Genomic DNA, 26,608 nt, shown 5'->3' with positions numbered 1-26,608 from the left:
ACACCGTGCACTTCTCACTACTGAGGATTTGTTACAGTCTGCAGGGTGTGAACAGCATCTGGATACAAAGTGATAATGAAAACGGGAGAATGTACGGAAAAGTTTCCCCGACAGATGGTCCTGTACAATATCTGACGCTTCATGAGGGACGGGCGGGATCACTGGGATCACACACAAGGGTAAGGCGGGAGAGGGTAACGGGCCCTCACCCATGTTATCGCTCACGGGTCCCGGAGACATTTGTTATATGCAGAGCCCTGGAGGAGACGAGAACTCAGCTCTTCTTACTTTATTGTACATCGAGGGTTAATGTGCATTAATCTATAGAGTTCTGTACAGATACAATAATAACCAGAATGTACAGACCAGTACGAAGGGTTAATGAGAGACACTGACTGTAATTCTCTATCCATAGCAGAAGAATAACTTGTTACCAGACACCTGACCGCTAGAGTGACAGGTGATGTCTGGAGACTTGTTTACCAGACACCTGACCGCTAGAGTGACAGGTGCTGTGGCTGGAGACTTGTTACCAGACACCTGACCTCCAGAGTGACAGGTGATGTCTGGAGACTTGTTTACCAGACACCTGACCGCTAGAGTGACAGGTGATGTCTGGAGACTTGTTTACCAGACACCTGACCGCTAGAGTGACAGGTGATGTCTGGAGACTTGTTTACCAGACACCTGACCGCTAGAGTGACAGGAGATGCCTGGAGACTTGTTACCAGACACCTGACCGCTAGAGTGACAGGTGCTGTGTCTGGAGACTTGTTTACCAGACACTTGACCGCTAGAGTGACTGGTAAACAAGTCTCCAGACATCACCTGTCACTCTGGTAAACAAGTCTCCAGACATCACCTGTCACTCTGGTAAACAAGTCTCCAGACATCACCTGACACCTGACCGCTAGAGTGACAGGTGCTGTGTCTGGAGACTTGTTTACCAGACACCTGACCGATAGAGTGACAGGTGCTGTGTCTGGAGACTTGTTTACCAGACACCTGACCGCTAGAGTGACAGGTGATGTCTGGAGACTTGTTTACCAGACACCTGACCGCTAGAGTGACAGGTGCTGTGTCTGGAGACTTGTTTACCAGACACTTGACCGCTAGAGTGACAGGTGCTGTGTCTGGAGACTTGTTTACCAGACACTTGACCGCTAGAGTGACAGGTGCTGTGTCTGGAGACTTGTTTACCAGACACTTGACCGCTAGAGTGACAGGTGATGTCTGGAGACTTGTTTACCAGACACCTGACCGCTAGAGTGACAGGTGATATCTGGAGACTTGTTTAGCAGACACCTGACCGCTAGAGTGACAGGAGATGTCTGGAGACTTGTTTACCAGACACCTGACCGCTAGAGTGACAGGTGCTGTGGCTGGAGACTTGTTACCAGACACCTGACCTCCAGAGTGACAGGTGATGTCTGGAGACTTGTTTACCAGACACCTGATGGCTAGAGTGACAGGTGATGTCTGGAGACTTGTTTACCAGACACCTGATGGCTAGAGTGACAGGTGCTGTCTGGAGACATGTTTACCAGACACCTGACCGCTAGAGTGACAGGTGCTGTGGCTGGAGACTTGTTACCAGACACCTGACCTCCAGAGTGACAGGTGATGTCTGGAGACTTGTTTACCAGACACCTGATGGCTAGAGTGACAGGTGATGTCTGGAGACTTGTTTACCAGACACCTGACCGCTAGAGTGACAGGAGATGTCTGGAGACTTGTTTACCAGACACCTGATCGCTAGAGTGACAGGTGATGTCTGGAGACTTGTTTACCAGACACCTGATCGCTAGAGTGACAGGTGCTGTGGCTGGAGACTTGTTACCAGACACCTGACCTCCAGAGTGACAGGTGATGTCTGGAGACTTGTTTACCAGACACCTGACCGCTAGAGTGACATGTGATGTCTGGAGACTTGTTACCAGACACCTGACCTCCAGAGTGACAGGTGATGTCTGGAGACTTGTTTACCAGACACCTGATGGCTAGAGTGACAGGTGCTGTCTGGAGACATGTTTACCAGACACCTGACCGCTAGAGTGACAGGTGCTGTGGCTGGAGACTTGTTACCAGACACCTGACCTCCAGAGTGACAGGTGATGTCTGGAGACTTGTTTACCAGACACCTGATGGCTAGAGTGACAGGTGATGTCTGGAGACTTGTTTACCAGACACCTGACCGCTAGAGTGACAGGAGATGTCTGGAGACTTGTTTACCAGACACCTGATCGCTAGAGTGACAGGTGCTGTGTCTGGAGACTTGTTTAACAGACACCTGACCGCTAGAGTGACAGGAGATGTCTGGAGACTTGTTTACCAGACACCTGACCGCTAGAGTGACAGGTGCTGTGTCTGGAGACTTGTTTACCAGAGTGACTGGTGATATCTGGAGACTTGTTTACCAGACACCTGACCGCTAGAGTGACAGGTGCTGTGTCTGGAGACTTGTTTACCATATACCTGACCGCTAGAGTGACAGGTGCTGTGTCTGGAGACTTGTTTACCAGACACCTGACCGCTAGAGTGACAGGGGCTGTGTCTGGAGACTTGTTTACCAGACACCTGACCGCTAGAGTGACAGGTGCTGTGTCTGGAGACTTGTTTACCAGACACCTGACCGCTAGAGTGACAGGTGCTGTGTCTGGAGACTTGTTTACCAGACACCTGACCGCTAGAGTGACAGGAGATGCCTGGAGACTTGTTTACCAGACACCTGACTGCTAGCGTGACAGTGACCCCGTGCTCTAGCCTCCTGATAGAGAGGGGCTGTTCTCAGTATTAACCCTTCTTCTGCCAGGGAGGGGAGTGGAGGGTCAGGCCTGTGATTTGCTTTGTACCTGAATTTCTTCAGTACAGGAGGAAACCGTTCCCTGCAGCCCCGGACTCTCTGGACCTATCACCCATTGGGGTGCAGTGCCCCTCCCCTCCGGAGAGCAGCGACACCTGGTGACACCTCAGCGGTGCATGGCGGACCCCGCGTAGGATCCCAATTCAGTCACAGCCCATGGTCCTGCTGCTACTTACAACCCCCCCCCCCCCCCGCCCCCCCCAAGTTTACTGTGCAGTCCCATGGTTTCCCGGCTTGGGGTGTAGGTACCCCAGGATCAGGTGCAGGATCCATGCACTCGCCCTGTGATGCGTCTCCAGCAGCTCCTCTGAGTGATGGAGGTTTTGGGGTGTGCTGCCCCCTTAGGTCCACATGACGTCTGCCGCTGCAGATCTTCACAGCTGGACTCATTGGTGTTGGTCTGCGGTGTGGATACAGGACGTTGTGACATCACTGATGGGCGGAGCCTGCAGAGGAGAGCGGCACATGATCAGCATCAGAGACCATCCAAATGTGTAATAATTGCAGAGGAGACCCTCAAACTTGTCACATGACCTCACACCCCCTCCCCCCCACTGCTGCAGGGACATGGGAGCAGAATACTGCAGTACTATAGGTAGATAGGTGTCACCCAGCTCTTCCAGGCTGCTGCAGGGACATGGGAGCAGAATACTGCAGTACTATAGGTAGATAGGTGTCACCCAGCTCTTCCAGGCTGCTGCAGGGACATGGGAGCAGAATACTGCAGTACTATAGGTAGATAGGTGTCACCCAGCTCTTCCAGGATGCTGCAGGGACATGGGAGCAGAATACTGCAGTACTATAGGTAGATAGGTGTCACCCAGCTCTTCCAGGCTGCTGCAGGGACATGGGAGCAGAATACTGCAGTACTATAGGTAGATAGGCGTCACCCAGCTCTTCCAGGCTGCTGCAGGGACATGGGAGCAGAATACTGCAGTACTATAGGTAGATAGGTGTCACCCAGCTTTCCCACACCCAGAGCGGGAGATCTCATCACCTTTTCTGCTGAGCAGGTTGTGCCGCGCTCTGACAAAGGCCAAGATGTCTGCGTCCGTCTGACTGTCCCCCGTCAGAGGTATCGGGGTGTCCCTGTAATACAGACAGTGTTATAGACTCCACTGTGTCCTCACACTGCTGTGCTCTGTGCCCCTCCACTGTGTGTGACCGCAGGAGTGCACAGAGCACAGCAGTGTCAGGACAGCAGGGGCAGGGGGTAAAGAGTTACCTGGATACCGATCCCACCCTCTGCTCACTGCTCGTGGTGACCCAATGCTCCTCATCTGAAACACTAAAAACACGGGACAGTCAGTGGAGAGACCCCCCAGGACCCCCACAGGACGGAGAGAACCCCCCTCCACTGTATACATTACCTGTGGGTGCGCCCCCCCGAGGAGGATGGAGAACTGTGCACATTCACCTCCCCCCGACCCTACAGGAGAGAGACAACATATCCATCACTAGAGAGCAGCGGCGCCATCACTGAGAATACAGCCTCTCCATCACTAGAGAGCAGCGGTGCCATCACTGAGAATACAGCCTATCCATCACTAGAGAGCAGCGGTGCCATCACTGAGAATACAGCCTATCCATCACTAGAGAGCAGCGGCGCCATCACTGAGAATACAGCCTATCCATCACTAGAGAGCAGCGGTGCCATCACTGAGAATACAGCCTATCCATCACTAGAGAGCAGCGGCGCCATCACTGAGAATACAGCCTCTCCATCACTAGAGAGCAGCGGTGTCATCACTGAGAATACAGCCTATCCATCACTAGAGAGCAGCGGTGCCATCACTGAGAATACAGCCTATCCATCACTAGAGAGCAGCGGTGCCATCACTGAGAATACAGCCTATCCATCACTAGAGAGCAGCGGTGCCATCACTGAGAATACAACCTATCCATCACTAGAGAGCAGCGGTGCCATCACTGAGAATACAGCCTATCCATCACTAGAGAGCAGCGGTGCCATCACTGAGAATACAGCCTATCCATCACTAGAGAGCAGCGGTGCCATCACTGAGAATACAACCTATCCATCACTAGAGAGCAGCGGTGCCATCACTGAGAATACAGCCTCTCCATCACTAGAGAGCAGCGGTGTCATCACTGAGAATACAGCCTATCCATCACTAGAGAGCAGCGGTGCCATCACTGAGAATACAGCCTATCCATCACTAGAGAGCAGCGGTGCCATCACTGAGAATACAGCCTATCCATCACTAGAGAGCAGCGGTGCCATCACTGAGAATACAACCTATCCATCACTAGAGAGCAGCGGCGCCATCACTGAGAATACAGCCTCTCCATCACTAGAGAGCAGCGGTGCCATCACTGAGAATACAGCCTATCCATCACTAGAGAGCAGCGGTGTCATCACTGAGAATACAGCCTATCCATCACTAGAGAGTAGCGGTGCCATCACTGAGAATACAGCCTATCCATCACTAGAGAGCAGCGGTGTCATCACTGAGAATACAGCCTATCCATCACTAGAGAGCAGAGGCGCCATCACTGAGAATACAGCCTATCCATCACTAGAGAGCAGTGGTGTCATCACTGAGAATACAGCCTATCCATCACTAGAGAGCAGCGGTGTCATCACTGAGAATACAGCCTATCCATCACTAGAGAGCAGCGGTGTCATCACTGAGAATACAGCCTATCCATCACTAGAGAGCAGCGGTGCCATCACTGAGAATACAGCCTATCCATCACTAGAGAGCAGCGGTGCCATCACTGAGAATACAGCCTATCCATCACTAGAGAGCAGCGGTGACATCACTGAGAATACAGCCTATCCATCACTAGAGAGCAGCCTATCCATCACTGAGAATACAACCTATCCATCACTAGAGAGCAGCGGTGCCATCACTGAGAATACAGCCTATCCATCACTAGAGAGCAGCGGTGCCATCACTGAGAATACAGCCTATCCATCACTAGAGAGCAGCGGTGCCATCACTGAGAATACAACCTATCCATCACTAGAGAGCAGCGGTGCCATCACTGAGAATACAGCCTCTCCATCACTAGAGAGCAGCGGTGTCATCACTGAGAATACAGCCTATCCATCACTAGAGAGCAGCGGTGCCATCACTGAGAATACAGCCTATCCATCACTAGAGAGCAGCGGTGCCATCACTGAGAATACAACCTATCCATCACTAGAGAGCAGCGGCGCCATCACTGAGAATACAGCCTCTCCATCACTAGAGAGCAGCGGTGCCATCACTGAGAATACAGCCTATCCATCACTAGAGAGCAGCGGTGCCATCACTGAGAATACAGCCTATCCATCACTAGAGAGCAGCGGTGTCATCACTGAGAATACAGCCTATCCATCACTAGAGAGTAGCGGTGCCATCACTGAGAATACAGCCTATCCATCACTAGAGAGCAGAGGCGCCATCACTGAGAATACAGCCTATCCATCACTAGAGAGCAGTGGTGTCATCACTGAGAATACAGCCTATCCATCACTAGAGAGCAGCGGTGTCATCACTGAGAATACAGCCTATCCATCACTAGAGAGCAGCGGTGTCATCACTGAGAATACAGCCTATCCATCACTAGAGAGCAGCGGTGTCATCACTGAGAATACAGCCTATCCATCACTAGAGAGCAGCGGTGCCATCACTGAGAATACAGCCTATCCATCACTAGAGAGCAGCGGTGCCATCACTGAGAATACAGCCTATCCATCACTAGAGAGCAGCCTATCCATCACTGAGAATACAACCTATCCATCACTAGAGAGCAGCGGTGCCATCACTGAGAATACAGCCTATCCATCACTAGAGAGCAGCGGCGCCATCACTGAGAATACAGCCTATCCATCACTAGAGAGCAGCGGCGCCATCACTGAGAATACAGCCTATCCATCACTAGAGAGCAGCGGCGCCATCACTGAGAATACAGCCTATCCATCACTAGAGAGTAGCGGCGCCATCACTGAGAGTACAGCCTATCCATCACTAGAGAGCAGCGGCGCCATCACTGAGAATACAGCCTATCCATCACTAGAGAGCAGCGGCGCCATCACTGAGAGTACAGCCTATCCATCACTAGAGAGCTGCGGTGCCATCACTGGGAATACAGCCTATCCATCACTAGAGAGCAGCGGTGTCATCACTGAGAATACAGCCTATCCATCACTAGAGAGCAGCGGCGCCATCACTGAGAATACAGCCTATCCATCACTAGAGAGCTGCGGTGCCATCACTGGGAATACAGCCTATCCATCACTAGAAAGCAGCGGTGCCATCACTGAGAATACAGCCTATCCCTCACTAGAGAGCAGCGGTGTCATCACTGAGAATACAGCCTATCCCGCACTAGAGAGCAGCGGCGCCTCCTCCTCTCCCACCTGTAGGCTGCAGGTCTCCTGCGTCCACCACTCCTGGAATTCCTTCTGCAGTCGGATCTTGGATTTCTCCAGGAGGAGCTGCAGATGCTCGATCTCGGTCTTGAGGCTCTTGAGTCGGGTGAATCGCTCTTTATATCTAGGACATAAGGGGGGGGGGGTTACATTCAGGGCGGGGCTGCTGGGGATGTGTCAGTGACATTATGCATCATACAGAGGTTCTGCAGCAGCTGTGCCCGGCTCCTACCTCTTCTTTTCAGCCTCCATCTGAGCCCGCAGCTCCTCCTCCTCCGGGTCGCACTCGTTGGCTTCTTGGATGATGCTGGAAACACCTAGGGGAGGTCAGAGGAGCAGGAAGTGACCCCTGACATGGCTGAGAGGTCACCCCTGGGAGGTACAGACGCTATAGGAGGGTCTTAAGGGCAGTGCAGCTAAGGGGGAGTCTGATCAGCGCTCCCCATTATTACACTATAGAGACGTCCGAGGGGCAGAAACTACACCTGGGAGGGGGGGCTTCTGGCTCATTGCCTTAGGGGCGCTGACATTCAGTGGTTACCAGCAGGGGGCGCTATGTACAGTATGACAGCCCCTACCAGTGGTTACCAGCAGGGGGCGCTATGTACAGTATGACAGCCCCTACCAGTGGTTACCGGCAGGGGGCGCTATGTACAGTATGACAGCCCCTACCAGTGGTTACCGGCAGGGGGCGCTATGTACAGTATGACAGCCCCTACCAGTGGTTACCAGCAGGGGGCGCTATGTACAGTATGACAGCCCCTACCAGTGGTTACCAGCAGGGGGCGCTATGTACAGTATGACAGCCCCTACCAGTGGTTACCGGCAGGGGGCGCTATGTACAGTATGACAGCCCCTACCAGTGGTTACCGGCAGGGGGCGCTATGTACAGTATGACAGCCCCTACCAGTGGTTACCGGCAGGGGGCGCTATGTACAGTATGACAGCCCCTACCAGTGGTTACCAGCAGGGGGCGCTATGTACAGTATGACAGCCCCTACCAGTGGTTACCAGCAGGGGGCGCTATGTACAGTATGACAGCCCCTACCAGTGGTTACCAGCAGGGGGCGCTATGTACAGTATGACAGCCCCTACCAGTGGTTACCAGCAGGGGGCGCTATGTACAGTATGACAGCCCCTACCAGTGGTTACCAGCAGGGGGCGCTATGTACAGTATGACAGCCCCTACCAGTGGTTACCAGCAGGGGGCGCTATGTACAGTATGACAGCCCCTACCAGTGGTTACCAGCAGGGGGAGCCATGTACAGTATGACAGCCCCTATCAGTGGTTACCAGCAGGGGGGAGCTATGTACAGTATGACAGCCCCTACCAGTGGTTACCAGCAGGGGGGGCTATGTACAGTATGACAGCCCCTACCAGTGGTTACCAGCAGGGGGCGCTATGTACAGTATGACAGCCCCTACCAGTGGTTACCAGCAGGGGGCGCTATGTACAGTATGACAGCCCCTACCAGTGGTTACCAGCAGGGGGCGCTATGTACAGTATGACAGCCCCTACCAGTGGTTACCAGCAGGGGGCGCTATGTACAGTATGACAGCCCCTACCAGTGGTTACCAGCAGGGGGCGCTATGTACAGTATGACAGCCCCTACCAGTGGTTACCGGCAGGGGGCGCTATGTACAGTATGACAGCCCCTATCAGTGGTTACCGGCAGGGGGCGCTATGTACAGTATGACAGCCCCTACCAGTGGTTACCGGCAGGGGGCGCTATGTACAGTATGACAGCCCCTACCAGTGGTTACCGGCAGGGGGCGCTATGTACAGTATGACAGCCCCTACCAGTGGTTACCGGCAGGGGGCGCTATGTACAGTATGACAGCCCCTATCAGTGGTTACCAGCAGGGGGCGCTATGTACAGTATGACAGCCCCTACCAGTGGTTACCAGCAGGGGGCGCTATGTACAGTATGACAGCCCCTATCAGTGGTTACCAGCAGGGGGAGCTATGTACAGTATGACAGCCCCTACCAGTGGTTACCAGCAGGGGGCGCTATGTACAGTATGACAGCCCCTACCAGTGGTTACCGGCAGGGGGCGCTATGTACAGTATGACAGCCCCTACCAGTGGTTACCAGCAGGGGGCGCTATGTACAGTATGACAGCCCCTACCAGTGGTTACCGGCAGGGGGCGCTATGTACAGTATGACAGCCCCTACCAGTGGTTACCAGCAGGGGGCGCTATGTACAGTATGACAGCCCCTACCAGTGGTTACCAGCAGGGGGCGCTATGTACAGTATGACAGCCCCTACCAGTGGTTACCAGCAGGGGGCGCTATGTACAGTATGACAGCCCCTACCAGTGGTTACCAGCAGGGGGCGCTATGTACAGTATGACAGCACCTACCAGTGGTTACCAGCAGGGGGCGCTATGTACAGTATGACAGCCCCTACCAGTGGTTACCAGCAGGGGGCGCTATGTACAGTATGACAGCCCCTATCAGTGGTTACCAGCAGGGGGCGCTATGTACAGTATGACAGCACTTACCTCTTGCCGCCTGCTGCATCCTCCGCTGCTCCACTGCCGCCTTCAGCTCATCTGTCAGGGGAGACACAGGGAGGGAAATCATGACCCCACATGTATCACCCCACAGGACCCCCTCATCTGGGATCTAGGGGTTTCCCAACATATCTGCAGGGGCTGACACATGGTTCACCCCAACATTACTGACTGGTGATTTCTGCTTTACATAATCTCTAATAATTCATATTACTCGACTTACAGAAGAAGTGGCAACATCACCTCCAGAATACAGCACCACAGAGCTCCCCCTAGTGGTGGTGTATAATCTGTATGTAGTGAGCCCCCCCTAGTGGTGGTGTATAATGTGTATGTAGTGATCTCCCCCTAGTGGTGGTGTATAATGTGTATGTAGTGATCTCCCCCTAGTGGTGGTGTATAATGTGTATGTAGTGATCTCCCCCTAGTGGTGGTGTATAATGTGTATGTAGTGATCTCCTCCTAGTGGTGGTGTATAATGTGTATGTAGTGATCTCCCCCTAGTGGTGGTGTATAATCTGTATGTAGTGATCTCCCCCTAGTGGTGGTGTATAATGTGTATGTAGTGATCTCCCCCTAGTGGTGGTGTATAATGTGTATGTAGTGATCTCCCCCTAGTGGTGGTGTATAATCTGTATGTAGTGATCTCCCCCTAGTGGTGGTGTATAATGTGTATGTAGTGATCTCCTCCTAGTGGTGGTGTATAATGTGTATGTAGTGATCTCCCCCTAGTGGTGGTGTATAATGTGTATGTAGTGATCTCCCCCTAGTGGTGGTGTATAATGTGTATGTAGTGATCTCCTCCTAGTGGTGGTGTATAATGTGTATGTAGTGATCTCCTCCTAGTGGTGGTGTATAATGTGTATGTAGTGATCTCCCCCTAGTGGTGGTATATAATGTGTATGTAGTGAGCTCCCCCTAGTGGTGGTGTATAATGTGTATGTAGTGATCTCATCCTAGTGGTCGTGTATAATCTGTATGTAGTGATCTCCCCCTAGTGGTGGTGTATAATCTGTATGTAGTGATCTCCCCCTAGTGGTGGTGTATAATCTGTATGTAGTGATCTCCCCCTAGTGGTGGTGTATAATCTGTATGTAGTGATCTCCCCCTAGTGGTGGTGTATAATCTGTATGTAGTGATCTCCTCCTAGTGGTGGTGTATAATGTGTATGTAGTGATCTCCTCCTAGTGGTGATGTATAATCTGTATGTAGTGATCTCCCCCTAGTGGTGGTGTATAATCTGTATGTAGTGATCTCCCCCTAGTGGTGGTGTATAATCTGTATGTAGTGATCTCCTCCTAGTGGTGGTGTATAATGTGTATGTAGTGATCTCCTCCTAGTGGTGGTGTATAATGTGTATGTAGTGATCTCCTCCTAGTGGTGGTGTATAATGTGTATGTAGTGATCTCCCCCTAGTGGTGGTGTATAATGTGTATGTAGTGATCTCCCCCTAGTGGTGGTGTATAATGTGTATGTAGTGATCTCCTCCTAGTGGTGGTGTGTAATGTGTATGTAGTGATCTCCTCCTAGTGGTGCTCTATAATGTGTATGTAGTGAGCTCCCCCTAGTGGTGGTGTATAATGTGTATGTAGTGATCTCCTCCTAGTGGTGGTGTATAATGTGTATGTAGTGATCTCCTCCTAGTGGTGGTGTATAATGTGTATGTAGTGATCTCCTCCTAGTGGTGGTGTATAATGTGTATGTAGTGATCTCCTCCTAGTGGTGGTGTATAATGTGTATGTAGTGATCTCCCCCTAGTGGTGGTGTATAATCTGTATGTAGTGATCTCCCCCTAGTGGTGGTGTATAATGTGTATGTAGTGATCTCCCCCTAGTGGTGGTGTATAATGTGTATGTAGTAATCACCTCCTAGTGGTGGTGTATAATGTGTATGTAGTGAGCTCCCCCTAGTGGTGGTGTATAATGTGTATGTAGTGATCTCCTCCTAGTGGTGGTGTATAATGTGTATGTAGTGATCTCCTCCTAGTGGTGGTGTATAATGTGTATGTAGTGATCTCCTCCTAGTGGTGGTGTATAATGTGTATGTAGTGATCTCCTCCTAGTGGTGGTGTATAATGTGTATGTAGTGATCTCCTCCTAGTGGTGGTGTATAATGTGTATGTAGTGATCTCCTCCTAGTGGTGGTGTATAATGTGTATGTAGTGATCTCCCCCTAGTGGTGGTGTATAATGTGTATGTAGTGATCTCCCCCTAGTGGTGGTGTATAATCTGTATGTAGTGATCTCCCCCTAGTGGTGGTGTATAATGTGTATGTAGTGATCTCCTCCTAGTGGTGGTGTATAATGTGTATGTAGTGAGCTCCCCCTAGTGGTGGTGTATAATGTGTATGTAGTGAGCTCCCCCTAGTGGTGGTGTATAATGTGTATGTAGTGATCTCCCCCTAGTGGTGGTGTATAATCTGTATGTAGTGAGCTCCTCCTAGTGGTGGTGTATAATCTGTATGTAGTGATCTCCTCCTAGTGGTGGTGTATAATGTGTATGTAGTGATCTCCTCCTAGTGGTGGTGTATAATGTGTATGTAGTGATCTCCTCCTAGTGGTGGTGTATAATGTGTATGTAGTGATCTCCCCCTAGTGGTGGTGTATAATATGTATGTAGTGATCTCCTCCTAGTGGTGGTGTATAATGTGTATGTAGTGATCTCCTCCTAGTGGTGGTGTATAATGTGTATGTAGTGATCTCCTCCTAGTGGTGGTGTATAATGTGTATGTAGTGATCTCCCCCTAGTGGTGGTGTATAATGTGTATGTAGTGATCTCCCCCTAGTGGTGGTGTATAATCTGTATGTAGTGATCTCCTCCTAGTGGTGGTGTATAATGTGTATGTAGTGAGCTCCCCCTAGTGGTGGTGTATAATGTGTATGTAGTGATCTCCCCCTAGTGGTGGTGTATAATGTGTATGTAGTGATCTCCTCCTAGTGGTGGTGTATAATGTGTATGTAGTGATCTCCTCCTAGTGGTGGTGTATAATGTGTATGTAGTGATCTCCCCCTAGTGGTGGTGTATAATCTGTATGTAGTGATCTCCCCCTAGTGGTGGTGTATAATCTGTATGTAGTGATCTCCTCCTAGTGGTGGTGTATAATGTGTATGTAGTGATCCCCTCCTAGTGGTGGTGTATAATGTGTATGTAGTGATCCCCTCCTAGTGGTGATGTATAATCTGTATGTAGTGATCTCCTCCTAGTGGTGGTGTATAATCTGTATGTAGTGATCTCCTCCTAGTGGTGGTGTATAATGTGTATGTAGTGATCTCCTCCTAGTGGTGGTGTATAATGTGTATGTAGTGATCTCCTCCTAGTGGTGGTGTATAATGTGTATGTAGTGATCTCCCCCTAGTGGTGGTGTATAATCTGTATGCAGTGATCTCCTCCTAGTGGTGGTGTATAATGTGTATGTAGTGATCTCCCCCTAGTGGTGGTGTATAATATGTATGTAGTGATCTCCTCCTAGTGGTGGTGTATAATGTGTATGTAGTGAGCTCTGTGGTAGTTGGAGCTGAGATCACAGGATGAGCCCGGGCAGCGCTATCCTGACATATGAGCCAAGAGCACAGAGCCAAGCAGTGTGAGGATACCCCCTGTGCACAGCCCTACAGACTAACTACAAAGACACTTTTTTGGCAAAAATTGTACTGAGTTTTATAATCTTATAGGCCACACCCCCCAAGATCCCTCTACTCACTGATTCGCCGTCTGACGTTATTCACTTCTTCTCCGAGAGATTTGGCTTCGGCAAATCTACAAAAAGGAAAACTGTTTGGTCAGGAACCAGAAGACCACAATACATAACACTGGCTGCAGAGAGCACAGAGCACAGCAGTGTGAGGTCTGATTACACATCTCTCCAGGGACAATACATAACACTGGCTGCAGAGAGCACAGAGCACAGCAGTGTGAGGTCTGATTACACATCTCTCCAGGGACAATACATAACACTGGCTGCAGAGAGCACAGAGCACAGCAGTGTGAGGTCTGATTACACATCTCTCCAGGGACAATACATAACACTGGCTGCAGAGAGCACAGAGCACAGCAGTGTGAGGTCTGATTACACATCTCTCCAGGGACAATACATAACACTGGCTGCAGAGAGCACAGAGCACAGCAGTGTGAGGTCTCCACATCTCTCCAGGGACAATACATAACACTGGCTGCAGAGAGCACAGAGCACAGCAGTGTGAGGTCTGATTACACATCTCTCCAGGGACAATACATAACACTGGCTGCAGAGAGCACAGAGCACAGCAGTGTGAGGTCTGATTACACATCTCTCCAGGGACAATACATAACACTGGCTGCAGAGAGCACAGAGCACAGCAGTGTGAGGTCTGATTACACATCTCTCCAGGGATAATACATAACACTGGCTGCAGAGAGCACAGAGCACAGCAGTGTGAGCTCTGATTACACATCTCTCCAGGGATAATACATAACACTGGCTGCAGAGAGCACAGAGCACAGCAGTGTGAGGTCTGATTACACATCTCTCCAGGGACCTAGAGTTGCCCCCAATCGTCATCCAAGATTGGCCGTCCCTCCCAACCCTCCCTCCAGGGGGAAGAGGGGTTCTACCCCCTCATCCCCAAAGAAACCCTCGTGGCCGTTTCGGAGGGCGCCGGGGAAGAAGAGGAGGCCCCCGGGGTCGGCCCAGCAACCTGAGGGCGTTTGATTAAATTGAATCTTGTAACTGCCTGAGTCTCCTGCACCCCTTCTCGCCGGGGCTGAAACCCTCGCCAACTCCCCCGGGACAGGATCCTTCCCATAACCCTGTCCCTTGACCTGTACACTGCTCCCGCTGGACCCCACTAGTGGGGGTCGTGGAGTAATTACTCAAACAAATTGTGAACTAGTGGGTCAGGTCAGCGCTACCATGGGGAGGGGGCGAGACTTACATGTTCACCATTATCAGTGCATGTGTTTACTTCGGGTCGCCGTACGCTTAAAGGGGTATTCTCGTCTGGGCGATCACATTCAGTTTCATTAATCTGCCATATGCAAACATTTCTTCCATTGGATGTTATTAAAAAAAAATGTTCCTGTGTGAAGATAATTTCTCATAAATTATCCTGTTGTAACCCTGTTGTTCCTTAGAAACGATAGCTTCCTCGGATACGGCCACGTCTGATACATTGAGTGCAGAAAGAAACAAAAGGTTATTGTATATAAAATGTCCGGGAGTTACTGCATGACCCCCAGCCGTCCTGTGGTAATGATTGCTGAATCCTGGTGGTCCGGCAGGACTCTATAGTGCAAGTCTGGCCACTGCTGCCAGAGTGTGAGGTGGTCGTATCCGAGGAATCTCGTTTCTAAGGGACAGAATAACTACATTTATGAGAAATTATCTTCACACAGGAACATTTTTTATAATAACATCCAATTGAAGAAATGATTACATATGGCAAATTAATTTAATTAAATGTAAATGCCCAGATGGGAAAACCCCTTTAAGTGACTGTTTATTAACCTAATGTAACTTCATGTCATTCCAGTCTCTTCCCTCTTGGGGGCGCTTTCCCATTGTTACTAAGGATTAACAGGTTTGATGCTTTTGTTCCGATGCCTATGACTTACATAACTCACTGTGTCTTCTTATACATGCAACATATGTGGGGGGGGAGCTTTACAACATCGAGGGCCAGTATAACGATATGACCCCGGAACAACTCCAGGACAAAATTACCACATACATTACAGACACGGCACTCCCTGGCCTGGGTGAGGAGGATAGGGGGGCTCCTGAGGAGGACATTACTGAGCAGGAGCTCTCAGAGCTGACCCCGGCCGGGAAATCCCCGGGACCCAACGGGTTTACCCCCCAGATTTATAAAACCCTCAGATAAGAAGTGGTCCCCTTCCTTACCAGGGTCTCACTGCGCACTCCCTTTACATGCCAATCCCTTAAGGCTAATATCTCAGTTATCCCCAAACCAGGGAAAGATCATACAGTGTGTGCCAACGATCGCCCCATATCAGTGATCAACGTAGATGTAAAGTTGTACTCAAAACTCCTGGCTAACCGTCTGGGGGCCATCCTTCCCTCCAGCATACACAAAGACCAGGTGGGCTTCCTCCGCGGGAGGGAGGCCCGGGATAACACCAATAAGACCTTGCTGCTGATATCCCGGGCTAAGACTGCCAAACAACCGCTATGCCTGTTGTCAGTAGACGCGGAAAAATCGTTCGACCGTGTGCACTGGGGTTTCCTGTGGGCGGCCTTAGAGCAAATTGGGGTGGGCCCTAGGTTTCTGAATATGATTAAAGCTCTATATTCAGCTCCCACGGCTCAAGTAAGAATAAATGGAACCTCCTCCAAGCCGTTCTCGATTAAGAATGGAACCCGCCAGGGCTGCCCCCTCTCCCCACTATTGTATATTATTGTCATGGAACACCTAGCGGTGGCGCTTCGTGGCAGCCCCAGTGTGCACGGCCTCCAGGTTGGATCTAAACAATACAAGACCGCCATGTATGCGGATGACCTGCTCTTGTATGTGTCACAGCCCCAGGTCTCCCTCCCGTCCATCTTAGCAGAGTTTTCCAGCTTTGGCCTCCTTAGCAACTTCAAGGTTAACCTATCAAAATCAGAAGCCCTGAACATCTCCCTCCCCGAGGGTGAAGTATCCCACCTAGCATCCCAATTTCCATTCAAGTGGCAGAGATCTCATATTCACTACTAAGGAATTGACATCCCAGCAGACCTTTCACGCCTCTACAACCTCAACTATAAAACCCTCCTGGACCGCACAATACGGGACCTGGCCAAATACCGTAGCAGTAGCCTATCATGATTTGGCCGGATCAATGTCCTGAAAATGGACGTAATGCCCCGGGTCTTATACTTATTTCAAACCCTACCGATACGCCCCCCGAGCTCTTTCTTTACAAGCCTCAAAGCGGCTTTCCGGAGATTATTTGTGGGGGGGGGGGGGGGGGGGGACAAGCAGGATCAGCTACGCCACACTGGCTAGACCCAAAATTGCGGGTGGAGTGGGTCTTCCTGACCCCAAACTTTACCGCTCCGCATCGTTGCTCATACGCATAGTAGACTGGCATTATCATAGAGCAACCAAGCAATGGGCGTCTCTGGAAACAGACCTCTCACCCCCACTTGCGCACAATTCCATGGATACGGCCGGCCCAATGGCCAGAGAGCTTCACACAGTCACTCTTCTCCCCATACTTCCTCTGAGAATGGGACAGACTGGCTTCTCAGGACACCCCAGTTACACTACAGGGCCCCCTCACTCCCCTATTTAACAATCCAGCATTCCCCCCAGGAATGGGGAGAGGGAGATTCCTGTGTTGGGAGGTGGGAGCGGATACATGTATGGGCCAGGTAGTGTCTGGAGACACCCTGCCCTCCTGGGACTCAGAGCCTCCAACCCTCCACTATCCTGGCTAACCGTCTAGGGGCCATCCTTCCCTCCAGCATACACAAAGACCAGGGGAGATTCCTGTGTTGGGAGGTGGGAGCGGATACATGTATGGGCCAGGTAGTGTCTGGAGACACCCTGCCCTCCTGGGACTCAGAGCCTCCAACCCTCCACTATCCTGGCTGGAGTACCAACAGCTAGCCTCATACGTAAGCTCGGACATCCCTAACTGGGCTTGAGGCAGTACTTAGACCTGCATCACCCCCAGCCCACGTCTGGTCTCAGCTATATGCTATACTGCTGGCTGAGTCCTCCCGGGGGAACCCAGGGTATGTGTCAGCGTGGGAGACGGACCCATCAACCACACTCACGGAGGCAGAATGGGACAAAGCCTTTTTATTCTCCCATAAACTCCCTCTGCCGTGCAGCGCTCAGGAGAGGAGCTATAAGATCTTATCACGCTGGTACAGGAGCCCCTCACGCTCCATAGGATCTACCCTGGAGTCTCGGAGCTCTGCTGGAGGTGGGATCCATTCTTCACATTTGGTGGAGGACTTCTGGTGGATGGTGTCTGACACCTATAGCAGAGTGTCTGGTAAGACTACACAGTTTAGCCCACAGGTTGCCCTCCTTTCCATACTACCGGGCACCATCTCCTCCATCACAAAAGGACTCGTCCGCCACGCTCTCACGGCGGCAAGGACAGTGATCCCTCGACACTAAGAGCCCTCATCCACCCTCGGCTGTGCAGTGGATACAGGAGCTCCGCTACAGATGGAGGATGGAGGAGCTGGTGGCCGAGGACATGCCCGACCCGAGTAAGAACATAAACAGTACTAGGTGTAGTCTCTAATACAGATTCTGCTTCAGCTCTTGTAATTGTCTCCCTTTCCTCATCAGATAATCCGGTCCAAATTATTATTTATTTCAATGTCAGACAAATAAACCTTTGTTTTATACAACTCCTCAAAATAAGTAGCAAAGCATCCAATGTGCCCCCCGAATCTGTTACCACGGCAGCCTTTCCTTCTACAATTACAACTATAAAGTGCCTTTCTTTTGGACTTTTTACCATATTCTTGCCCGGGCGTTACCCTCCATACACAATCTCTGACTGTACTGATATTTTCCTACCAGTGTGGAGGTAAAACACATCAAGATAAATAGACTGGAGGTTTCCCATTCCCACTCATTATTTCTTGTTGGTTCCTTTTGTTTCACCCTAATCTCTAATTCTTCTATATATATATATATTTCCGCTTTATATGTTCCTCTCATGAAGGCCTTTCCCGCCGTCCCAGGATTTATTCTTGGATTCTCTCCTTGAGCTGCTGATTGGACGTGATCAGTGAGAGCCATACGGACGCCATCTTAGGTCCAGCTTACGACACGCCCCCTTATTACCATATTCTACCCTTATTACATATTCACAGCCCCTGCTATCTGTGAATACCATATCAAGTCTTGTTGCTACTTTGTGAGATTTTGAGTAACAAGAAAGTTCTCCCTTCTCCCCATGAAAATGTCTCCAAATTTCAATCCAACCCAATTCCCCTGTAACATCAGCTAATCTACTGTATTTATAGAAGTGTACATACCCAACGCATCAATATTGTGGTTCATTACTGCGTAATCATTAATAGTGGGGGGTTACCCACCGTACCCACAAATTCAAATAATGGCGGTGGAATATACACATTTGCTATAACCCAGACACGCCCCTAATCTTACAGTGCAAAAATATGTATCTACCTTCTATATCATATTTTACCCCAATTTCTTGAAAATCTAGATCTTTGTGAATAATAAGTGATACCCCCTAGGGCAGTGATGGCGAACCTTTTGGAGACAGAGTGCCCAAGCTACAACCAAAACCCACTTGTATGTCGCACAGTGCCAACATGATGATTTAAGCAGTAACTTACTGATCCCTGCTGGGTCACAGGTTTTAATCGTATTGGCCTCCTGAGTTCACCTATACAACAGAAAGATGATTGTATTGGTTTTGGATTGTAACTTCCTTCCCGGGTCCCATGAAGTGGAAGAATCAAGGGACCCAGAACAGGAGCTCAAACGACAATCCATCTCTATCCACACCTTCTCGCTCCTCCTGTATCCCTGGCAGCAAAGCATGTGTCGCTTTAAAATGGCGCTGAGCATGGCACGTCCTGGGCTGTACTGGACCGCAGGAGGAAGCCTTGAGTCAGATCTGGCAAACTCTGTGTTGGTGTGAAGGCCTGGGTGCCCACAGAAAGGGCTCTGAGTGCCACCTCCAGCACCCGTGCCACAGGTTCACCACTACTGCCCTAGAGTATGTAGAATAACATGCACGGTAAACTGGACCAAACCAGTTCTAAATGTTGATTCTTTATTCATGTGGGTCTCTTGAATTGCAACTATACCATAATACTTTCTGTTGAACAGATCCAATACAGCAGCTCTTTCCATTCGGGATCTCAAGGGGGGAACCCAGGGGGTGAGAGTAAGAAGAGAGAGAGGAAGATGACATGCTACTCTCTGGGGAGTCATAGATCCAATATGTATTAGAAAAGAGGATTATCAAGGGGGGAACCCAGGGGGTGAGAGTAAGAAGAGAGAGAGGAAGATGACATGCTACTCTCTGGGGAGTCATAGATCCAATATGTATTAGAAAAGAGGATTATCAAGGGGGGAACCCAGGGGGTGAGAGTAAGAAGAGAGAGAGGAAGATGACATGCTACTCTCTGGGGAGTCATAGATCCATTATGTATTAGAAAAGAGGATTATCAAGGGGGGAACCCAGGGGGTGAGAGTAAGAAGAGAGAGGGGAAGATGACATGCTACTCTCTGGGGAGTCATAGATCCAATATGTATTAGAAAAGAGGATTATCAAGGGGGGAACCCAGGGGGTGAGAGTAAGAAGAGAGAGGGGAAGATGACATGCTACTCTCTGGGGAGTCATAGATCCAATATGTATTAGAAAAGAGGATTATCAAGGGGGGAACCCAGGGGGTGAGAGTAAGAAGAGAGAGAGGAAGATGACATGCTACTCTCTGGGGAGTCATAGATCCATTATGTATTAGAAAAGAGGATTATCAAGGGGGGAACCCAGGGGGTGAGAGTAAGAAGAGAGAGGAAGATGACATGCTACTCTCTGGGGAGTCATAGATCCATTATGTATTAGAAAAGAGGATTATCAAGGGGGGAACCCAGGGGGTGAGAGTAAGAAGAGAGAGGGGAAGATGACATGCTACTCTCTGGGGAGTCATAGATCCAATATGTATTAGAAAAGAGGATTATCAAGGGGGGAACCCAGGGGGTGAGAGTAAGAAGAGAGAGAGGAAGATGACATGCTACTCTCTGGGGAGTCATAGATCCATTATGTATTAGAAAAGAGGATTATCAAGGGGGGAACCCAGGGGGTGAGAGTAAGAAGAGAGAGGGGAAGATGACATGCTACTCTCTGGGGAGTCATAGATCCAATATGTATTAGAAAAGAGGATTATCAAGGGGGGAACCCAGGGGGTGAGAGTAAGAAGAGAGAGGGGAAGATGACATGCTACTCTCTGGGGAGTCATAGATCCAATATGTATTAGAAAAGAGGATTATCAAGGGGGGAACCCAGGGGGTGAGAGTAAGAAGAGAGAGAGGAAGATGACATGCTACTCTCTGGGGAGTCATAGATCCAATATGTATTAGAAAAGAGGATTATCAAGGGGGGAACCCAGGGGGTGAGAGTAAGAAGAGAGAGAGGAAGATGACATGCTACTCTCTGGGGAGTCATAGATCCATTATGTATTAGAAAAGAGGATTATCAAGGGGGGAACCCAGGGGGTGAGAGTAAGAAGAGAGAGGAAGATGACATGCTACTCTCTGGGGAGTCATAGATCCATTATGTATTAGAAAAGAGGATTATCAAGGGGGGAACCCAGGGGGTGAGAGTAAGGAGAGAGAGGAGGATGACATGCTACTCTCTGGGGAGTCATAGATCCATTATCTATTAGAAAAGAGGATTATCAAGGGGGGAACCCAGGGGGTGAGAGTAAGAAGAGAGAGGAAGATGACATGTTACTCTCTGGGGAGTCATAGATCCATTATGTATTAGAAAAGAGGATTATCAAGGGGGGAACCCAGGGGGTGAGAGGAAGAAGAGAGAGGAAGATGACATGCTACTCTCTGGGGAGTCATAGATCCATTATGTATTAGAAAAGAGGACTATCAAGGGGGGAACCCAGGGGGTGAGAGTAAGAAGAGAGAGAGGAAGATGATATGCTACTCTCTGGGGAGTCATAGATCCATTATGTATTAGAAAAGAGGATTATCAAGGGGGGAACCCAGGGGGTGAGAGTAAGAAGAGAGAGGAAGATGACATGCTACTCTCTGGGGAGTCATAGATCCATTATGTATTAGAAAAGAGGATTATCAAGGGGGGAACCCAGGGGGTGAGAGTAAGAAGAGAGAGAGGAAGATGATATGCTACTCTCTGGGGAGTCATAGATCCATTATGTATTAGAAAAGGGGATTATCAAGGGGGGAACCCAGGGGGTGAGAGTAAGAAGAGAGAGAGGAAGATGACATGCTACTCTCTGGGGAGTCATAGATCCATTCCCAGGGTGTTGGAAGTCTCTGATACTTTTGGCCCGGCTTCTGGACTATATATTATCGGGAAGAAATCTGCATGTATTCCCTTAGATCCTTTGGGAGATAATAAACCCCACGATTTAGAACTTATTACAGGGGGCCAGAAAATAAAGTACTTAGCTGTATATACATATATCAACCACAATATCCGATTTTATCAAGTTGAATATCATTCCTTTAATTGTAACATTAAGAGAAAAGGTAAAAACCTGGAAAAAAACTCTCCCTTAATACATATTAATTTAGGAAGAAGAAGCATTTTGAGAAGGGCTGTTCTGCCGAATATGTGAAGTGCATCACCTATATATATTCCTAATAAAAATGTTTAAGTTAGTTTAGAGTCTATTTAAAGATGTAGTATGGCGAGGGAAACGTCCAAGAATTAAGAGGAGCGCCATGAAATTACCGGATATCCGTTTGTATTATTCTGCGGCCCAACTTAAATACGTCCTGAATTGGGGAAAGCTGTCTCTCTGTTCTTACTTTAGAGATAGTTGGGGCTATATATATATATATATAGACAATATAATATTTTACAGATAATAGAATGTGGACTATTTGGGAAGGGCCCTAGCACAGAGAAATGTTACATAAGATAGGGCTTATAATTGTGGAATATAGATAGAAGGGTTTTTTAGGTCCACTCCACTTGGGGGCATCTAGATCTTGGCTTGATTATAAATTCTGGGGATTGAAAGGACTGATTAGACAAGCACAGATAACAAGGATGGAACCATCAAAAAACTTTTGATGAAATGAAAATGGATTTTGAAAGAAACCGATAAGTTATGATATATGCAAATTAGACAAGCTGTACTGAAAAAAGGAAAGCAGAAGTGTATCTCTCAGGAGAGTCCAAATATTAGGAATATAATTATTTGTTCCACTAGTAACACGGAAAAAAGAAAGATGTCTGAATTTTATATGTTGGAACAGAAAATTAACTCCAGTGGAATAAAAGATAAATGGACCCGAGAAATAAACCCGTTAAGTCCTACTCAATGGGCACAAATACAAAGGGATAAAAACATTCCCAAGATCCCATCACAGAGGTGCCCAGCTATACGTAGAGCACTATGTAATCCATGCTATGGGATGGAAGCAGACCATATACACTTGTTATGCTATTGTCCCAAGATAAAGGTTTTATGGATTCATGTTATCAAGGAAATAGAAAAACTGACAGCTACGCATGGGCGATATTCATTCAAGTGTGTATTATAGGGTTGGTGGAAGATGTATCAATACAGACCCAAAACTAATACTTAATAAACTATTGCCATATGCAAGATTCTGCATCATTAAGAAATGGATTGTACCAATATGTGGATTAGAATATCTAACCCGTCTCTACAAGGAGAATGGTACAATCTAAAGACGGTCTCAGATAAGAAAGATGTGCAATTAAAAAGATGTGGAAAAATTGGATAGAAAATAACTTTACAGTGGAAGAGAAAAAGAGAAAGGAAATAAGGGAAGGGTCTTGGTGGGGAGATCTGGGGTGGGAGAGACAGAGATGGGGTTGTTTTTTGTTTTCTTTTTTGGGGGGTTAGGGGGGGTGCAAATAAAAAAATAATAAATAAAAGTATTATATGACAAATAGAGTAGGAAAGTAGGAGAAAGACTTTTGTATACTGTGCTTAATACAGGAAATTTACATCAATCTCCTAGGTTACGGAAAAGTAAACTTCCCGGAGGGGAGTGCGGAGTCACAACACGTGCACATAGTATTCCTGATGATGCAGTTTAGCACGATACAATGTATGTACTTCATCACAAGAACATGAAACAATGTAACTGGGTAGGCAGCACAGAAATAACATGTGTGGTTGTGACCCAGGTTAGACAGCCAGTGTGTGCACCCCGTGGGAGGGATTCCAGCTAACCCCGGCCTTTGCTTAAAATAATGAGGTCTCTAGGTGAATTTGTAACCTTTCAGGACCCTTGCATTGTAAATAGGCGATAGCCATAACATGACACAGAGGCCGTCCCTAACCCCAGAGAGCTATGCCCTTCTCATCCATGTCTTGTACTGTCTACCCCTGTTCGTATGTTTGTCTGGGCGGACCCCACAGATCTCTACCTCAGTATAATCCCACAGTCTGCTGCCCGTCACTGTGTGACATGATGTAATATGTATGGTAACGCAGGGGTCCTGCCAGACCCCCCCTCCCCGCACAGCTATGCCCTTCTCATCCATGTCTTGTACTGTCTACCCCTGTTCGTATGTTTGTCTGGGCGGACCCCACAGATCTCTACCTCAGTATAATCCCACAGTCTGCTGCCCGTCACTGTGTGACATGATGTAATATGTATGGTAACGCAGGGGTCCTGCCAGACCCCCCTCCCCGCACAGCTATGCCCTTCTCATCCATGTCTTGTACTGTCTACCCCCTGTTCGTATGTTTGTCTGGGCGGACCCCGCAGATCTCTACCTCAGTATAATCCCACAGTCTGCTGCCCGTCACTGTGTGACATGATGTAATATGTATCGTAACGCAGGGGTCCTGCCAGACCCCCCCTCCCCGCACAGCTATGCCCTTCTCATCCATGTCTTGTACTGTCTACCCCCTGTTCGTATGTTTGTCTGGGCGGACCCCGCAGATCTCTACCTCAGTATAATCCCACAGTCTGCTGCCCGTCACTGTGTGACATGATGTAATATGTATCGTAACGCAGGGGTCCCGCCAGACCCCCCCTCCCCGCACAGCTATGCCCTTCTCATCCATGTCTTGTACTGTCTACCCCCTGTTCGTATGTTTGTCTGGGCGGACCCCGCAGATCTCTACCTCAGTATAATCCCACAGTCTGCTGCCCGTCACTGTGTGACATGATGTAATATGTATGGTAACACAGGGGTCCTGCCAGACCCCCCTCCCCGCCCAGCTATGCCCTTCTCATCCATGTCTTGTACTGTCTACCCCTGTTCGTATGTTTGTCTGGGCGGACCCCGCAGATCTCTACCTCAGTATAATCCCACAGTCTGCTGCCCGTCACTGTGTGACATGATGTAATATGTATCGTAACGCAGGGGTCCTGCCAGACCACCCCTCCCCGCACAGCTATGCCCTTCTCATCCATGTCTTGTACTGTCTACCCCCTGTTCGTATGTTTGTCTGGGCGGACCCCGCAGATCTCTACCTCAGTATAATCCCACAGTCTGCTGCCCGTCACTGTGTGACATGATGTAATATGTATCGTAACGCAGGGGTCCCGCCAGACCCCCCCTCCCCGCACAGCTATGCCCTTCTCATCCATGTCTTGTACTGTCTACCCCCTGTTCGTATGTTTGTCTGGGCGGACCCCGCAGATCTCTACCTCAGTATAATCCCACAGTCTGCTGCCCGTCACTGTGTGACATGATGTAATATGTATGGTAACACAGGGGTCCTGCCAGACCCCCCTCCCCGCCCAGCTATGCCCTTCTCATCCATGTCTTGTACTGTCTACCCCTGTTCGTATGTTTGTCTGGGCGGACCCCGCAGATCTCTACCTCAGTATAATCCCACAGTCTGCTGCCCGTCACTGTGTGACATGATGTAATATGTATCGTAACGCAGGGGTCCTGCCAGACCACCCCTCCCCGCACAGCTATGCCCTTCTCATCCATGTCTTGTACTGTCTACCCCCTGTTCGTATGTTTGTCTGGGCGGACCCCCGCAGATCTCTACCTCAGTATAATCCCACAGTCTGCTGCCCGTCACTGTGTGATGTGATGTAATATGTATGGTAACACAGGGGTCCTGCCAGACCCCCCTCCCCGCCCAGCTATGCCCTTCTCATCCATGTCTTGTACTGTCTACCCCCTGTTCGTATGTTTGTCTGGGCGGACCCCCGCAGATCTCTACCTCAGTATAATCCCACAGTCTGCTGCCCGTCACTGTGTGACATGATGTAATATGTATGGTAACACAGGGGTCCTGCCAGACCACCCCTCCCCGCACAGCTATGCCCTTCTCATCCATGTCTTGTACTGTCTACCCCCTGTTCGTATGTTTGTCTGGGCGGACCCCGCAGATCTCTACCTCAGTATAATCCCACAGTCTGCTGCCCGTCACTGTGTGACATGATGTAATATGTATCGTAACGCAGGGGTCCTGCCAGACCACCCTTCATGCCTTGGGAATTGCAATTGTTACTCTTTTTCATCAATAAATGTTGCTTGACTATAAAAACGTCCTGTATTGTGGAGAAGACTTACAGGGAGACCAGCCGTGGCAGAGGGGCCTCCCCAATCATCATATACATACATATATGGCCCTCCATACACCCTAGAGGGGATACGGGGATCACAGCAGCCCCCCGACACTCATGTCACTATATACACTACAGCACTTACTCTACCATAACCCCATGTAACATCTGCTTGCTGTCAGGGAATGAATTCATACTGAAGCCAGAACAGACACAGAGGATCCCCACACAACCTCCTCTACAGGAACAAGGACTGGAGACACATCTATAGCATCACCCCGTATCACTAACCGGGTGCAAGTATTATCTTATATGTCATAAGACACGGGAGGGGACAAGCTCCACCCACTTACAGACCACAACAAGGTCATGTACCACCTCACACCACCTACCTCTGCTTCAGCAGCACCTTGTTATCTTCAATATGGACTCTGCCTGGATAATCTCTCTTGAAAATCTCAAACGCTTCTTGGCGACCAAGTGACATCTCCTCTGCAGGAAGATAAGCAGGGAATATAATACTGCCCCCTATGTACAGGAATATAACTACTATAATACTGCCCCCTATGTACAGGAATATAACTACTATAATACTGCCCCCTATGTACAAGAATATAACTACTATAATACTGCCCCCTATGTACA

General features: G+C 49.3%; 1 protein-coding gene across 3 annotated transcripts in view; it reads right to left on the bottom strand.

Annotated features, from left to right (window-relative positions):
- Positions 1–26,608, bottom strand: part of KIF6 (kinesin family member 6) — an 88,520-nt gene that overhangs the window by 40,215 nt on the left and 21,697 nt on the right. For 2 of the 3 annotated variants that reach the window (XM_072139759.1, XM_072139758.1), the window contains exons 14-18: positions 26,356–26,455; positions 13,462–13,517; positions 9,751–9,801; positions 7,477–7,561; positions 7,233–7,368 (exon numbers count right to left, since the gene is read on the bottom strand). In XM_072139759.1, coding sequence (XP_071995860.1) covers positions 7,233–7,368; positions 7,477–7,561; positions 9,751–9,801; positions 13,462–13,517; positions 26,356–26,455 — 428 coding nt within the window. Of the gene's footprint in view, positions 1–3,063; positions 3,310–3,860; positions 3,953–4,088; positions 4,152–4,233; positions 4,293–7,232; positions 7,369–7,476; positions 7,562–9,750; positions 9,802–13,461; positions 13,518–26,355; positions 26,456–26,608 lie in introns of those variants that run through there. The other variant, XM_072139760.1, reaches the window with a different exon arrangement.

Source organism: Engystomops pustulosus, chromosome 3 (genome assembly GCF_040894005.1).
Source record: "Engystomops pustulosus chromosome 3, aEngPut4.maternal, whole genome shotgun sequence".
NCBI lineage: Eukaryota > Metazoa > Chordata > Amphibia > Anura > Leptodactylidae > Engystomops > Engystomops pustulosus.
Note: the sequence above shows the minus strand (reverse complement) of the source record. Positions and strands in the feature narration are given on the sequence as shown.